General features: G+C 37.4%; 1 protein-coding gene across 1 annotated transcript in view; it reads right to left on the reverse strand.

The window, feature by feature from the left end:
- The window catches only part of LOC124545063 (ubiquitin carboxyl-terminal hydrolase 32), a 230,329-nt gene extending 212,044 nt beyond the window's left edge, over positions 1-18,285 (reverse strand). Inside the window, exons 1-3 of the mRNA XM_047123861.1 lie at positions 18,028-18,285; positions 17,807-17,934; positions 9,599-9,704 (exon numbers count right to left, since the gene is read on the reverse strand). Coding sequence (XP_046979817.1) covers positions 9,599-9,704; positions 17,807-17,934; positions 18,028-18,085 — 292 coding nt within the window. The 5' untranslated portion in view covers positions 18,086-18,285. The remainder of the gene's footprint in view (positions 1-9,598; positions 9,705-17,806; positions 17,935-18,027) is intronic.
- Between the last annotated feature and the right edge of the window lie 625 nt (positions 18,286-18,910).

Raw genomic sequence — 18,910 nt, forward strand, 5'->3', positions numbered from 1 at the left:
AAGTACTCTGTGTAATGCACTTTACAATATTATGTAAAACTAATACACAAAAAATTAGAATTATGCTTCTTATAAATGGTTTTCATGCTGACCATCCAACACAGCAACTGTTTCTTGACGAAGGTAATCACTGGAGAGAATCTTATCATTGGTTAACAACAGTACGTTCCCAAAATCTTTGATAAAACTCAATTTTGTGTAAAAAATGATGGCTTTCTTTAAACATTGGTAAGATAGAGACAATGTACACAGACAGGAGTGAAGTGAATAGCAGTACATGCATAAAGCTAATTTGAGAACATGTAAAAAATTGGAAGTGTGTCGTCATGCTTCAGGAAGGAAAGCGAGATTGGTTGCAGAAGGATAAGCAGAGAGAGAGAGAGAGAGAGAGAGAGAGAGAGAGAGAGAGAGAGAGAGAGAGAGAGAGATGGGGGGGGGGGGGGTGGATAATCACTCAAACCACAGGGTGAAAGGAACCTTCCTACTGCAAGTACATGGGAACACACAAAATTTTCTACTTTAAGTGTTCCTATATTCAGTATTAGGAATCGTACCACGTGAAAGTAAATATAGCCCACCCATTCTGTTCTCTCAATTCAATTTTTTGTTTATATAAAGGCTTTAGATGATTCAAACAGTGAAAAAAATGAAAAAATAACTTTAGACAAGTGCTACCTATGATGATATGCAACTGAGCTCTTATCAATGAAACACTGCTATTTACTACTTACAAGACCTATTTCAATTGATTATTTTTGTCACGGTTTACTAGCCACAAACTACAGCACTGTTTCCAGCAGAAGGAAGGACTAAAAGCATTCATCAGAAAGTATGGTTTGCTGCTTTGGTTAACAGAAGTTGGCATTTTGAATGCAGATTACACTCAATTGTCTCCATCTGTCAACACAATGCTGAGAAAAATTCGCATATACACCAATTCCATGAATTCAGAGTTGGGTTGCATTAACGATTTTCTAACCGATGAAGATGAAAGGAAAATGAAAGCTCAAGTACTTATCAAAAATAACATGAAACAAATATTAACAATGAACTGAAATCTCATTCAATACAGAGACAATGGCAGCATATAACACTCGTAAAACTCAGATGTTTTTGTGTATCACTTTTCGTAAGTGTATGCCTAGAACACTGAACTATCGAAATACTAATGCAATAATACACTGTAATTACTGTCCACAAGTAAGAGTCATCCGTAGTCTACTCGAATTTTCATGTTTGCATCTTGTGAATAATTTTAAGCAAAAAAGACAACTTGGTCTTTAAAGTACTTCATTACTATAACAGTCTCGGAGTGCCGTGTATTCATCTGTACTGTCCATCTGAAAAACTTACAACAGGCAAAGAAGTGTGCAAATTTTTGGGAGTCTATAAAGTAGAAATTGCATAAATATGGCTCAAATCAAACAATGGAAAATCTGGGAGCAAATAAGAATGGATTAAGAATGAGAATCAAAACAGAAAGCCTTAGGATCCCATACCTGGCTTTTGCTGATGACCCCATCTTACTGGCAAACGACATTCTTGAGGATTCTATGTAACTCCAAGCACTGTGTTTAATAGGGCTCTTTGTCAAAATTAAAAAGACCGTATTAATTATCAGTATCAAAGACAACCCGAAAGTGATTAGAGTCAGTGCTACGAAGAATATCAAGAGAGCTAAAAGTTTAAAGAGTGTTAGGGATTGGATCTCTCGAACATAGGAAAATCAAACTAGACAGGGCATATCATGCTTGTAGAAAAATGAACACCTCCAGAAATCTATTGATGAATATCAAAGTAAGGCTGTCAATTCCCTATGCAGAACAGTGCCTATCCCTAACCAAGAAGATCCCATTAAAGTCATCTAGTGATGAGATAGGAAATTCCAGTGAAACATAGTGGGACCAAGGATCCTACCAGATGGTACCAGCCTAATCGTGAACTCTACCGGGATGACTAGCTTTACATGGCCAGCTGTATGTAATGGACCCCCATAGGTTGTCCTATAATATAATGTTGACTGGTATACTCTCTTTCAAATTCTGAAGGTGGCAGAGGTCAAATACAGGGAGCGAAAGGCTATTTACAATTTGTACAGAAACCAGATGCAGTTGTAAGAGTCGAGGGGCATGAAAGGGAAGCAGTGGTTGGGAAGGGAGTGAGACAGAATTGTAGCCTATCCGCAATGTTATTCATTCTGTATATTGAGCAAGCAGTAAAGGAAACAAAAGAAAAATTGGGAGTAGGAATCAAAATCCACGGAGAAGAAATAAAAACTCTGAGGTCTGTCGATTGGAAGAGAATTGAACAGAATGGACAGTGTCTTGGCAGGGAGACGTAAGATGAACATCAACAAAAGCAAAACAAGGCTAATGGAATGCAGTCGAATTAGATCAGGTGATACTGAGGGAATTAGGTTAGCAAATGAGACAAAGTAGTAGGCGTGTTTCGCTATTTGGGGAGCAAAATAACTGATGATGGTCAAAGTGGAGAGGATATAAAATGTAGACTGGCAATGGCAAGGAAAGCATTTCTGAGGAAAAGAAATTTGTTAACATTGCGGATAGATTTAAGTGTCATGGAGTCTTTTCTGAAAGTATTTGTATGGAGTGTAGCCACGTGTGGAAGTGAAACACGGACCATAAATAGTTTAGACAAGAAGAGATTAGAAGCTTTCAAAATGTGGTGCTACAGAATGCTGAAGATTAGATGAGTAGATCATGTAACTAATGAGGAGGTACTGAATAGAATTGGGGAGAAGAGGAATTTGTGGCACAACTTGACTAGAGGAAGTGATCGGTTGGTAGGACATGTTCTGAGGCATCAAGGGATCACCAGTTTAGTATTGGAGGGCAGAGTGGAGGAGGGTAAAAAACATAGAGGAAAAGTTAGAGATGAATACACTAAGCAGATTCAGAAGGACGTAGGTTGCATTAGTTACTTGGAGATGAAGAAGGTTGCACAGGATAGTGTAGCACGGAGAGCTGCATCAAACCAGTCTCCAGACTGAAGAACACAACAACAACAACAACAACAACAACAACAACAACATGAACATTAACATGCAATTACAGTTTCTGAGGATGGATAAAATACTAAAATAATAATGATGATAAAAAATTATTTCTGCTAAACTACCATCCTATTTTCACAGTACTTAATCTTAAAAACTGCCAGCAATGACCTATATACTCTGTCATACAAGATTCCAGGGCCAGTCATGGCGTGCCAAACTCAGCGTAGGCTGGATGTGTGGCCCGCATGCAGGCCTCAGCTCAGTATTTATTTATTTATTTATTTATTTATTTCTTGTTCCGTAGATCCAGTTAGTGCGTCAATCACAAGGATATGGAACGTGTCAAATTTTACAGGTTTCAATTTAAACTTACAATAAATACAAGGGCATTTCAATGGCAAATTGTACATAGTTTAAGTAAGACATACTATAAATACAGTAACAGATACAATGTCAGCTAGATAACATAACTACCATTTGACAGAAAAAGGAGTTTCAAATAAAGGTTAAAGATAAGAGCACAAAGTTAAATCAGATATTAGGCCTACAAGAGTAAATACACGTACAGCCAATCTGTTGTTACAAAAAGTGTGCTAATGCCCAAATGCACAATAAAATCAATTGAACTACTTCTAGACATAATACGTTTAGTGATGGTATACATTTTCTTTCAGGTATTCATCCACAGTATAATAAGATTTCTCTGTCAGGTAATCTTTGAGAACTTGTTTAAATTTTGGCAGTTCTGTATGAACACATTTGATATGTAGTGGTAGAGCATTGAACAGCTTAATGCTGGAGTAGTAAACTCCTTTTTGTACCAGAGTGAAACGTTTCATTTCTAAATGTAGGTTGTTTTTGTTTCTGGTGTTATAACCATGGAATTTACTGTTGTCTTGGTAGATGGAATAATTTTTGCACACAAAGGTGAGCAAGGAAAAAATATACTGTGAGGCAGTTGTTAGGATACCTATCTTCCGAAACAAGTGCCTGCAAGAGTGTCTTTGATGGACCCCACACATTATTCTGATTGCTTTTTTTTGGATGGTGAAAACTTTTTTTGCAAGTGGTTGGTTCCCCCAGAATATGATAGTATATGACATCAATGAGTGGAAGTAGCCAAAGTAGGCAACCTTAATAGTGTCAACTTCAGCCACTGAAGAAATTACCCGTAATGCAAATGTTGCCGAGCTTAGTTTTTTACATAGATGAAGAATGTGAACTGACCAATTACATTTACTGTCTATGTAAGCACCCAGGAATTTTGTGTCTTCAACTTTCTGTATTGGTTGATCTCTACATTTTATGTTAATTTCATTGGGATTACTTTGTGATGTATGGAACCTCATATAATGAGTTTTATCTGCATTGAGCGAGAGACCATTTGAGGAGAACCAATTTAAGATGTCATTAAAAACAGTATTTGTAGTTTTTTCAAGATCATGATCAATCAAATCGTCAATTAGAATTGTGGTATCATCGGCAAACAGGGTAAATTTGCTGTTTGTCTCAGAACAAAGAGGAAGATCATTAATAAAGATGAGGAAAAGCAGTGGGCCCAAAACGGAGCCTTGAGGCACACCACACGTCATCGTGCCCCATTCAGACGAGGCAGGTTCTCCAGAAGAGCCATTTAGCATTACAGTCTGCTTCCGATCCTGTAGATATGATTGCAGCCACAAGCCAACAGTACCACCTAAACCATAGTATTCTGCCTTTTTCCAAAGAATTTGGTGGTTTACACAGTCGAAGGCTTTCGTAAGATCACAAAAAATACCCACTGGAGACATTTTTTTGTTAATGGCTTCCAAAACTTGGTTGCTGAAAGAGAATATTGCCTGTTCAGTACAAAGACCGGCACGAAAACCAAACTGATTTTTGCTTAAGATACTGTGGAAGTTGAGATGGTCTAAAATCCTCCTGTGCACGAGTTTTTCTAGAATTTTCGAGAAGGTAGTTAATAGGGATATTGGGCGATAGTTTGTAACAATGCTTTTATCCCCTTTTTTAAAGAGAGGAATCACTACAGCCAACTTAAGTCTGTCAGGGACAATCCCATCTTGTAGGGATGCATTGTATACGTTGCATAAGACGGGACTAACAAATTTATAACAGTGTTTCAGTATTTTACTAGAAATATTGTCCACACCAGCAGAATTTTTATTTTTTAATGATCTAATTACTCTTATGACTTCGCTTACAGTAACTGGAGGTAAGGATATCTGTGGGATTCTGTTACTAATAGCTTTCTATAGGAGGGACAATGATTCTTCCATAGAACCATTACAGCCTGTCTTCTCTGCTGCTCTCAAAAGGCGGTTATTAAATATTTCTGCAACCAACTCAGGTTTCTTTATGATACTGTCCCCTGTATTAATCTCTACCTGAGACATGTTCCCTGTTGCCCTGCCAGTTTCCCTCTTTATTACATTCCATATAGTTTTAATTTTATTTTCTGAGCTTTCAATTTCTGATTTTATGCACATACTTTTAGATTTATTTATAACCTTCTTGAGAATGCTACACTAAAGTTTGTAGTGTTGTCGTTTCTTTGGATCATTACAAGTCCTGAGAGAACTGTATAACATCCTCTTTGTTCTACAAGATGTTATTATCCCTGTAGTGATCCAAGACTTCTTGGCATTGCGTATATGACTATTTCTAACTACTTTTTTGGGAAAGATGGACTCAAATACAGACATGAATTCATTTAAAAATGAATTGTACTTTTTGTTTACATCTGTTTCCCTATAAACTCGGCTCCAGTCTATCTCTTTTAGGCTATCATTGAATTTTTTAAGGCCCTGTTCATTTATTATCCTAAAAGATTTCCAAGAATGCTCGGAACTGTTGCACACACTGATGTAATTGAGCCTAGGCAATTGACCACCATGATCAGAAAGACCAAGGATTGGATGTACAGTGATCTCATTGCATTTAGACTTACCTATAAATATATTATCTATCAGACTTTTACTGTTAACAGTAATCCTAGTTGGGAAATCTACTATTGCCATCAGATTATAAGACTCCATTAATGTACTAAATCAGGTTTACTATTGCTCTCATTTAGGAAATCAACATTAAAGTCACCAGTAATTATCAAGTTCTTGGACTTTGAGTACAGTATGGATAATAAAGAATCTAAGTGCTTAACAAATACATTCAAATTCCCTGAGGGAGATCTATACAGTGCTAACACTACAGCCGTGAAGTCATTTACAGTAATCTCAACACCACATACTTCAATTTGTTGCTCTATACAATGGCTCTTTAAATCTAATGCATTGTAAGATATGTTGTTTTTTACATAAATTACCACTCCACCTTTTTCCATTATGGTTCTAGAGTAATGCGCTGCCTGACAGTAACCACTTAGCTGTAACCTTTCAATATCTTTCACATGATGTTCACTAAAACATAATACATCAGTATCTTTTATTCCTTGTGGTTCCTCTAACAGAACAGTAATGTCATTTACTTTATTACCAAGTCCTCCCACATTTTGGTGAAAAATCGTCATTTCTTTGGAATTAGAGACAGATCTAAACTTTTGCCTAAAAAATTATCGGTAGCTACAGACACAGTATGTTCATTACTAACAATTTCCTGAAACATTTGAGTTTGAAACCGAGTCTGACTTGATGGTTGGAGCCATTTAAGTGCGATTGGTTCCAACTTGGGGGTACATTTGTGGACTTCTTCCAATATTTTTGTTTTTAAGAGGGTACCTAATGCTTTTTTTCCTGATCTGTTCAGGTGCATACCGTGTCTTGTAAATAATTCTCGTCCAAAACTGCTTACATCTACAACACAAGTATTTTTAAAATGCTTACACAACTTTGCTAACCTAGAGTTAGTTTGTGAGATAGCCTCATTTACACAGGACTGTGGAATTAAGTCATGTCTCTTTGGAATGTTCACAACAAATACCTTAGACTGATGAAGTGCTGATATTTTCTTCCTGAGCGACTGTATGGCATCTTTCCCTTCGTTGCAGGCAATGTTGTTTGAGCCACCTATTAAGATCACACACTCGTTTTTTACTTTTTCAGGATCACACCCCGCTACAACTTCTTGAAGTTTAGCACCTGGCTTCACAATTCCACAAACATCGGCAGCATTAAAACTGCTTTTCACTATATCAGCCATGCCTCTACCATGACTATCAGCGAAAATGTGAAAACGATTTGTTGATGTTTCACTCACAGCAGACTGGATCACACCACTGCCACTTTCATTGCTGTTAACTGAACGTTGTGGCTTTGGAAGATCAAACCTAACCTTTTTCCGATAGTTTATCAGCACACTCTTCTTACGATTGTTTTCACTTTCAGTGAGACTATTACTAGAACAAAGTACATCAAAATTGTTTACATTCTCGAACCTCGAAACATTTGCTGTACACGAATTTTTAGTGCCGATTGTTTGACGCTTGTTGTGTACTACCTTCCATTCTGATGATTTATCAACGTCATTTTGCACCAATGTAGCCATGTTCTCATGAAAGTTTTTGTCCTTCTGTCTGTCTTGAAGCAATGGATCCATGTTTCGCTTCGACTTCAGTTCCATATTTTCGGACTTCAGGCTGTCGATTTCTATTCTTAGACTGCTGATTACACATTGTAAACTAGCAATACGCTCATTATACTTTAATAATTCACTTTTGCAACTTACACACGAATTTTTAACGGCTTCATTGTAACTTATTTTTGGAGTAAAATCGCGGATATCTACACACGCCGCCATCAGTCTGTCTTGGCTTTGCTAGTTCCTTCCCTGAAGTACTCGGTACAGTGCAACATTTCATTTAGTAGAACAGTGTGGCATATTTCGGTCGGCACAACTCTCTTCAGCCTGGCAGAATAATGGTTCAGTGCTGTTTACCCTTTGCAGTTTGTTCATGTTGTGAAGGATATTCACAGATACAGTGGCCGTTTCCACAAAAAGAAGAAATCTGGCACTCTAGTGTCATACACCTTTAAAAATTAAAGTTGATGATGGAACAGAGGTATGGGAATTCTTAATATATGTTATGCAGTCATATAAATGACGGGTATTGCAAATTTGCTATGAAACAATATTAAAATACCACGCAAAAGAGTTTAAAGATTTAATTAACAATGAGTGAGCAAAAGATTACAAGGATAGGCAGATGGGATTCGTTGTTCTGTACATCAAGAAGTATTGTGTTAAATTTACAGGTATGTAGGATGCGGAGAAATTGGCGATACAGATAATAAAATTTCTGAAGTCACATACATCATTCCACTTTTGGTTGTAACAGTTTTGCACAGAACTGAATGAAGAGTATAGAGACTTTATGTATTACTGCAAAGTAATTGTGTAAGTCATGCATCATGCCTTTAACAGCTTTTGAATTAAAAGCTCACAAATGTTGAATTTATGAAGGGAAAAGGAGTGCAGAACAAAAATTAGAACATCTGAATTGGACTGTAGATCTCACACTATGGGTGGACTTGACTGCAAACTGCCCACAGTAAGACAATGCAAGGTGAGGAAACCGTTCTGACAGAAACATTCCAGTTCCTTTAGGTCACTGCCATTAAGGATTACACGAGGTTTGAGGAATTTATTGTGGCCTTGAGAAAATTATATGGTTAGTTTTCTAAATGTTTTGAGGACACTGCCAATCTTACTTCTGTTTTTCGAGAGTGTTTGTTGTTTCGGCTGAAAATGCACCTGCACATGTGCAGATGCAACTGACTTACCTGGAAGATAATTCCCACTCTAATGATAAATCCTTTTATGTTAAAACTGCTCAGGACATCTACATTGCTTTCCTCAAGTAGTTTCCATGTCTCCATAATGAGGTTGCAAAAGTATTTTGATCGACATATTTACGTGAAAGACTTTTTTCTGATTATGAAACTAAATAAGTCACAACTACGTGGCAACCCTAGTGCAAAAATCTGTGGGATTGTCTGCATCTGTCAGTATGCTGTGAGGACCGGGCGTGAGTCGTGCTTTGGTAGCTCAGATGGTAGAGCACTCGAGCGCGAAAGGCAAAGGTCCCGAGTTCGAGTCTCGGTCGGGCACACAGTTTTAATCTGCCAGGAAGTTTCATATCAGCGCACACTCCGCTGCAGAGTGAAAATCTCATTCTGGAGTATGCTAACAGTTTGTACCAGATAAAAATTATATTGTATCTTCAGTGCACCAAATATAAATAATACTGAAAATTTGTTTTGTTTGTGACCTATGTGTTGAGAAATATGAAATATAAAAGCAAGTTCTATGCAGTGTGACTGCATGCCATTTAAATGAACCACATTCACAGTTTCCCCATCTCCCCCTCCTCTGGCTCAGACAGCTTGGCATGGCGGCAAGAAAGTACGCAGCGAGACCGAGTGCTATCACTCTCATCACGGCACGGATCACGAGCCAAAATCTTGGCAGCCCCTGCTATACTCCCATTAAAATTTGTTCATAACTACGGGTAGCCTAAAATGAATGTAGCTCTACTTCATGCAAAAGATTTTTCCATCTGAACTGTCTCAACCATTCTTCGTCTTGCCTATTAAAAATTCTACAATTGAATGGAGAAAGAAGAATACTTACACTTCAATTTCTCATCATCTTTTCCTCTAGTTAAAAGTACCAGACCACAGAGCAGGTCCTTAAAAACGATTCCTTTCTGTGTTCCGCCACACGCAGAAAATATGTACTGTGAACAAACACAAACAAAATAGCTCAAAAGGTGTCTCAGCATCACATTTCTGATACATTCTACATTTATTTATTTATTTAATTTTGGTATAAACACAAAAATATTATACAAACTATGTAACAGCATATATTATTTGAGAGGATCATATGAAAAATTCAGTTGATCTTCTACTGAAGTGTCACAATTACAAGGCAGATCCCAGCTGGAATTACTATTTTCTGCTGTTTCTCTATTGGCATGCTGAAGGATGGTACTATGCAAATAATTTTCTCTCTATATATATATATAATTGTAACATATACAATTGACTTCCAATAATTTTGCAATCGATGATTTGGATCACTCAATTTCAAGTTTTTTCCTGGTCCCTTGAAAAATACTCTATAAACTGAAAAAATCAACACGTGAAAGTCCATCCTCCTTGTGGACGTGGAACAGTGGCTGACAATATAATTCATGTAAATGGAGCAATGCAGCCATATTTTCAAAGTATTTATTGTTCAGACAACTGGTTTCAATGTTACATTTTTATCTCTTCAGGTCTTGTTTATCAAAAAACAACTCATATAATTACAATGTCTTTATGTAATAACGTTGTTTTTGTTCCTTTTTATGGTGTTAAAGCAGTTGTGGCATCTTTTTTTATCAATTAAGTTATTAGACACACACAATGTCACTATGTAAGTAGTGTTTTGATAATCAGGTCAGGTATAGCATTGAACCAAGTCATATGAAAAATAAATACTTTGAAAATTTAGCTGTGGTGTTCCATTTCCATTGCGGAAAAAAGCAATGTGTTTTGGACATTCAAAGTTGTAGTTGCGAGGGCATCTCACCGACACTTCGTACTTTGAATTCAGGGCTCCCAAACTCTCTACAATTTGAAGTCTCCTACTTCTGTGATTCCCACCAAAGTTTCTCCCCCCCCCCCCCCCCTCCTCCCCCTCCCCGACCACTGGTCGTTTGTTTCTCCAAAATACATGCCATTCAGTCTGCATCTGCTTTCATACTGTGTTGTAGCCAGTGTTTCTTGAAACTGTGAAACGACATGAATGACAGAAGGAACAAGTATCTTTCAGTTAAAAAAAAAAAAAGCTTGTTATTTAAGCTCTGGAGTGTGGAATTTAGAAAAATGATAAAAACAGTTCCCTACTTTACCATCTACAATGTCAATGATTTAAAAAAGAAAACAAAGATTGTGTCACCAAAAGTGTATCAGGCACAGGAAGGAGGACGTCACATCAAGATGGATTCCCCTGTCTTAAGGAATGCTTTACAAAGTGGATAAATGAGTGTAGAGAGCAAAACATGCCTGTGGATGGTTTCACGTTGAACGAAAAAGGCAGTCTCTTAGAATTGAAGGATTTGTGGTAAGTGAGGGGTGGCCCTAAAAAAAAAAAAAAAAAAAAAAAAAAAAACCAGACACACACACACACACACACACACACACACACACACACAAAGAGTGCGTGCGTGCACACACAAATCTGCAAAACAAAACCATTTTCAACAGAATAAAATAGTTTTCAACAAATTATAATTCAAACAAAAAACCATGGATGATGACAGAATTGCTTAATGAAGGGCTGACCTCTGTTAGTAATGAAAAGGAAGAAACAAAATTTTACATTTCGGACAACTGCACCATACATAACAATCCACCATCATTGGATCACATAAAATTGATTTTTTCCCCACCCACATGACATCAAGATTGCAATCATTGGACCAGAATACAGAATTTTAAGACACTCTACTGCAGAGAAATTTTTTTCCACTTGGGCTGGAGAGCACTGAAAAAGGTGAGAAGGTGTCATAACAGTTTTGACTGCTCTGAGCAAGATTGATGGAGTTTGGAAAAATGTCAGCTTCTCCATTCTATGTAACTATTTCAGTTTTTGTAATGCAAAGAAAAAATGCAGAACAGCCATCAGAGCCACAAGAATTAACGAATTCAATCCTGTCAGACTCAGTGTGGGAACTGTTACCTAGCTGTGGTGAGTCAACCTCTAAGGATTTTGTTCATTTTGATAATGACCTCAGTGTTCATGGTGTTCTAACTGATGCTGAACTGTTGGCTCATCAGGATGAGGACATGGAAGATGATGATGATGTTGTTGTTGTTGTTGATGTCTTCAGTCCTGAGACTGGTTTGATGCAGCTCTCCATGCTACCCTATCCTGTGCAAGTTTCTTCATCTCCCAGCACCTACTGCAACCTACATCCTTCTGAATCTGCTTAGTGTATTCATCTCTTGGTCTCCCTCTACGGTTTTTAACCTCCACACTACCCTCCAATGGTAAATTTGTGATCCCTTGATGCCTCAGAACATGTCCTACTAACCGGTCCCTTCTTCTCGTCAAGTTGTGCCACAAACTCGTCTTCTCCCCAATTCTATTCAATACCTCCTCATTAGTTATGTGATCTACCCATCTAATCTTTAGCATTCTTCTGTAGCACCACATTTCAAAAGCTTCTATTCTCTTCTTGTCCAAACTACTTATCCTCCATGTTTCACTTTCATACACGGCTACACTCCATATGAATGCTTTCAGAAATGACTTCCAGACACTTAAATCTATACTGGATGTTAACAAATTTCTCTTCTTCAGAAACGATTTCCTTGCCATTGTCAGTCTATATTTTATATCTTCTCTACTTCAACCATCATCAGTTATTTTGCTCCCCAAACAGCAAAACTCATTTACTATTTTAAGTGTCTCATTTCCTAATCTAATTCCCTCAGCATCACCCGACTTAATTCGACTGCATTCCAATATCCTCGTTTTGCTTTTGTTGATGTTCATCTTATATCCTCCCTTCAAGACACTGTCCATTCCATTCAACTGCTCTTCCAAGTCCTTTGCTGTCTCTGACAGAATTACAATGTCATCGGCGAACCTCAAAGTCTTTATTTCTTCTCCATGGATTTTAATACTTACTCTGAATTTTTCTTTTGTTTCCTTTACTGCTTGCTCAATATACAGATTGAATAACATTGGGGAGAGGCTACAACCTTGTCTCACTCCCTTCCCAACCACTGCTTCCCTTTCATGCCCCTCGACTCTTATAACTGCCATCTGGTTTCTGTACAAATTGTAAATAGCCTTTCGCTCCCTATATTTTACCCTTACCACATTTAGAATTTGAAAGAGAGTATTCCAGTCAACATTGTCAAAAGCTTTCTCTAAGTCTACAAATGCTAGAAACATAGGTTTGCCTTTCCTTAATCTTTCTTCTAAGAAGTCGTAGGGTCAGTATTGCCTCACGTGTTCCAACATTTCTACGGAATCCAAACTGATCTCCCCAAGGTCGGCTTCTACCAGTTTTTCCATTCGTCTGTAAAGAATTCGTGTTAGTATTTTTCAGCTGTGACTTATTAAACTAATAGTTCGGTAATTTTCACATCTGTCAACACCTGCTTTCTTTGGGATTGGAATTATTATATTCTTCTTTGAAGTCTGAGGGTATTTCGCCTGTCTCATACATCTTGCTCACTAGATGGTAGATTATGTTAGGCCTGGCTCTCCCAAGGCTGTCAGTAGTTCTAATGCAATGTTGTCTACTCCCGGGGCCTTGTTTTGGCTTAGGTCTTTCAGTGCTCTGTGAAACTCTTCACGCAGTATCTTATCTCCCATTTCATCTTCATCTACATCTTCTTCCATTTCCATAATATTGTCCTCAAGTACATCGCCCTTGTATAAACCCTCTATATACTCCTTCCACCTTTCTGCTTTCCCTTCTTTGCTTACAACTGGGCTACCATCTGAGCTCTTGATATTCATACAAGTGGTTCTTTTCTCTCCAAAGGTCTCTTTAATTTTCCTGTAGGCAGTATCTATCTTACCCCTAGTGAGATCAGCCTCTACATCCTTACATTTGTCCTCTAGCCATCCCTGCTTAGCCATTTTGCACTTCCTGTCGATCTCATTTTTGAGACGTTTGTATTCCTTTTTGCCTGCTTCATTTACTGCATTTTTATATTTTCTCCTTTCATCAATTAAATTCAATATTTCTTCTGTTACCCAAGGAGTTCTACTAGCCCTCCTCTTTTTACCTACTTGATCCTCTGCTGCCTTCACTACTTCATCCCTCAGAGCTACCCATTCTTCTTCTACTCTACTTCTTTCCCCCATTGGTGTCAATTGTTCCCTTATGCTCTCTCTGAAACTCTGTACAACCTCTGGAAGATAATTAAGTATAATTGCCAAATCCAGTCACACTGAGCGATGCAAGGTCATCCTGTACATATCATATCCTCCTTTGCCATCAGAACAGAAACACGCAGTGATTTCTCCTCAGCTGTCATCATTATCGAGCAGGACTATGCTAGATGGAAGTCTGTCTCTCATAAGGAAATCACAAACTATTTTTCAAAATGACTTACCAGTTTCATTGGTATGTTTTTCATGTACTGTATGTATCATAGGTACATATTACTTTGCACATCATTAAGATACATATGAACGTACACATGTATGTACTACAATTTACCGTAAATCAAACTTTGTTTATTTGAAATTTTTCCTCTGTCCCTTTCAATAATGTGAATTCCTATTATTCTGAACTGTTGGTAATTTGAACTTTTTCCTCAGTCCCTCGAGATTCAAATTATCAAGATTCTACTGTGCTATACAAGAAACACTAATTAATTAAATCATAACAAATTTGTAACTTTCACAGCATTATTCCAGAACATGAAGAGGTCTTGCATAGTTCAGAGTTTTGGAATCAGCCAGAAATGTGATCAAATTATGAAAGTTTGTCGGACTGGAAAAATCAAGAAACTGAAAGCAATATTAATGCCAGAGCTGAGAAATAATTTAAGCATAAATAAAAATATTTGGCTCAGGCCGATACTTACATTGTAGTAGATGAGGGGCAAAGGTGAAGATGTGGAGAGACTAGTGAAGATCATGGCCACCAAAAGAATTGCTAGACCTGAGGAAGTGTTGTATAGACAATTCCTTTCTATGTAATTCGTAGTTGCTGGTGTGACACACGTTACACTCAGGTATTTGTATCAGTTGAATCATTCTACCAGAAAATACTGATATTGTAGTCACAGGATATCACTTTTTTTTCATTTTGTAAAGTGCACAAATGTATACATTCTTGAACATTTGAAGTTGGACCACTTCAAAATCCTATCAAGACCTGGCTGAGTATTTTTGCAGATTCTTTTAGACTGTGCTTCATTATAGATTACTGCATTATCTACAAAAGTTTGAGTTTACTATTGTCTGCAGGGTCATAGATATACAACGTAAACAGCAAGAGTCACAACACACTTCTCTGGTGCATACCTAAAGTTACTTTCCTTCTACTTGTGTTGATAACCGACTTCTCCATCCGAGATAAAGTGCTGTGTCCTTCTCCCAAAAAATGTTGAATCCATTACCAGTTTCCACATGATATCCCATTTGATCATACTTTCGACATTAAGCTTAAGTGTGGTACAAGTCAAATGCTTTTTCTAAGTCAAGAAATACTGCACATCTATCCGATTGCCTTGATCCATGGCTTTCAGGATGTCATGTGATAAAAAAACAATTTGGTTTTTGCATGACCAACACTTCAGAATACATGCTGATTAACACGGAGGTCATCCCACTTGAGATACCTCATTACATTTTATCTCCTAATTCATTGTAGGATTCTACTACAAATGATATAGACAATCCCTGGATGTGAAGAAGCTAGTGAAGGAGACATAGATGAGTGGATGGCAGCAGATGGGGCATGTGTGGAGAACCTTACTGACTGATTTTGTTGCTGCTGTGACTCAAGACCAGGAAGAAGTGGACTGCTGTGACGGAAGCAGTGCTTTATTTCTAAAAAATAGTTTGAGGGTACGCCAACAGTGGATATAATGCAGCGAAAATTACTTATAACTGAAGCATGGGATACCACCCGTCTGCTTTTAGCCATGATGTCATCAACATCATCATGTAGCGGGACCGTAGAGATATCCATCAGTAGCTCGGTGTTTGAGCGTATGCATATCCGTTTAGCACTACCATTGCCCACTATTAGTGGGCGAGGGCCACACATGCATGTTGAACTGGCTGCCAGCGATTCAGTTGTCAAGAATGGTTGCCGCATCTTCAAAATGCTTGAAACAGTCAATGACATCGCTTTTCCCACCAAAAACTGCACTGATATCATTCGTATTGCAATTACCAACATGAAAAAATTAAATAAAAATTTACGTCCATGAAATAAATCTTTGGCACTCTTCCAAGTTCGCAACATTGTAAAAAAATAATTTTGTCGACGAAAACGTTTAGGGGTACGTATCCCCCAGCGTTCCCCCAGAAAAACAGCACTGGACGGAAGTGACAAGGAGCCTGAAGGTGACAAAGGAGACCTGGTGCCACACAGTGATGCAGCAGACGCCCTCGACTTCGCGCTACATTATTTGGAGCAACAGCCCACTGCTACACCTGCTGATTTGATGTTTATGAGACTATGGCACACCTATGTGTCGTAACAGTCTTGATTTTACACACACACACACACACACACACACACACACACACAAAATAACTGAGTTTGTGTCATCTAAAAAGTAGGGAGAAAAAGTCTGCTGTATTTTAGTAAGTTTGACAGCTTTTCTTTCATTGTTATGCATTGTTTAAACCTAATATTTTCTTCCCAATTTTTCTAATACTTGTTTACTGTACTGTTTAAATTAAAATAGTGTGTATGTACAGCAGTTCATCGCACAGTTTTCCATACTTAGATTAACATTTTTCATGTTCGAATTAGCGGGACTCTGCTATACTGTGTGTCTTCTATCTTTGTACACACAACAGTGTCATTGTGCCACGAGTCAAATCATATGTCTGGTTTCAATAGACTCAATCCACACACCGATTTTCTACTATGTTGCTTCAATGATAGTTAAGAAAATACATCTGTCAAATGGGCCACAACTACTACACAAGGTAAGGAAAGCTGTGGGTGTACAGTGCAGTCAGAAGGACGTCTTATGCACTTCACCAGAAATGATAGAAAATAAATAATTCCAGTTTATCCTCCACATGCAATGTCGAAATGACATAATAAACAGTAACTAATAACACATGTGACTTGTCAAATAAAACAAATGGCACTGGAAGTATTAAAGCATTCTTTCTTAACCCCCGATAGCTAGTAACATGACTGTCATGTTTTCTCAAGCAAACATGCTAACTGTGAGCTTTACATCATGTTACAAGCTTACCCAAATAAATAAAGAATGTCGAAGAAAGAAAATTTCAGATGTAAAGAAACGTGCCGATTTAAATGGCATGCAGAAAACAGTGCCACAAAGGTTACCAAAGTCTGAAGAGCTACAAAAGTTTATTAATAATATACGTAGTATTCTAATTCATTTAACATTGCTTTTCTTATACCTCATTACAAAATTCCCATTTGCTAACTTCTTTTATAATTCTAATGGTGTTTAAAGCTGTAGGGTCCATTGCTTATGTTACCCCAGAACATAACCTCACACTTCAGTAAACTGTATGTTTCTACATTGTAGACTTCCTTAAGCATGTTTTACATGTAACAATATTTAGTTTTCTGTTTAATATTTCTTCATGCTTTTGCTTCTGTTACAAATCTCTTGCCACAAACATAAAACTACCACTGTTCCTATGTCATATTTCACAGTTTCTAAGGGTCTAATTTGTTAAATGGAATTCAAGTACCTCTTCTGGAACTGTGTAGCCTTCCAAAATAATATATTGTTCAAAATGTCATGCAAACAACATGGTATTTAGAATATTTCAAAAAGCAATCACAAGACTGCACAGCACAATCTAAAGTCATTTTCTGGCAACAACCTAGAGAGGCTGCCTCCGAAGAAATGTAAATGTCTTAAGATAAGGTAGAACAGTTTAATCAATTAACACATATACAACTTTGCAGTAAGCAATAAACACTGGGCAAACGGAAGGCATTCTACTTAATAACAAAACTATAAACAATTTATGGAACTTTAACGAGTAACACTAACTGTTTATTACTGTTCATCCAACAACACAAAATTAACAGCCCATTATTAGCAGGTGAAAGTCTGTCTCTACTCAACGTAATCATCTACATACCTCTGCTATCTGAGTCGGTACTCCATCGCCCAAGACATCTTTTACGAAAGACTGCTTCGTTATGCATCCATTTACGGTAGAAACACGTTTAAATGCCTCCTTCAGTCTTTTCAGCTCTGCTTCTGTCACTGTAATCAAAAATATAGTCAAACGTCAAACTTGTCCAATGTTTACGTTTTAGAGCATCTTTAGTTTGACGATAACAGTACGTAAACACATACCACGCTTAGCTGCTTCTTCGTATGTTATACACAGGGGTTTTGAATCCTTTGCCCCCATTTTTACCAGAAATAACTATTTTCCTTGTTCTACAAATCGCAAATACCTCCTAAGTCTTCGATATTTATGTACGTCGCACACCACTTGTCATCCATTACGGATAAGCCGGAGTAATAATTACATTGCAAATAGAAATTATTACGTAACATATTTTTTTGTTCATTGTCTGCACCTGAAATAATTTCAACACAGCTAACAATTTACAGTAAGTACCACTTCCCTTAGCAAAACGTCACGACGATTATATTCCCACCACAGATGAAACAAACAACATTAAATGTACTCTCTGCAAGGCACCTGTTTTGATGTACTGTCAATTGGGAAACGATTGGTGCTGAAGCATGTCACACAAGTCATGATTTTGACAAACAATTTTCCCCGTCATGAAGATGATATGATAAACTATAAGTCACATATTCCACTGTTTCTTACAGTTCGTAGAAATACTTCCGCCGCAACATACCCAGGGATTTATGTGAAAGCGATAATTTAATTTACGTCGCAAAAAAAAGAATACGGGGACTGAAAGAACTTAAATCATCTTACTATTAATATGAAGTGCTTATTTTCTATGAGTACAGATTATGTTTACGTAAATTATAAGCTCGCATCATTTTAGATTAAGAGTGTCTTTGCCAGTTTTTTCCAGTTTCTCTTGACTAAATTAAAATAATATCCCTTCGATTTGCGGTGCATCAAAACACCAGTGATAAATTTTAATGTCCTCACTTCAATGCCTTGAAGATCAGAGTGAAAAAGTATCTTTGGCTTCTGTAGTGTGTGCCGTGTGGGTTGAGGAGTCTGCTTTGGGTGGAATTGAGAAAG

This window comes from Schistocerca americana, chromosome 8 (genome assembly GCF_021461395.2).
Source record: "Schistocerca americana isolate TAMUIC-IGC-003095 chromosome 8, iqSchAmer2.1, whole genome shotgun sequence".
NCBI classification, from domain to species: domain Eukaryota; kingdom Metazoa; phylum Arthropoda; class Insecta; order Orthoptera; family Acrididae; genus Schistocerca; species Schistocerca americana.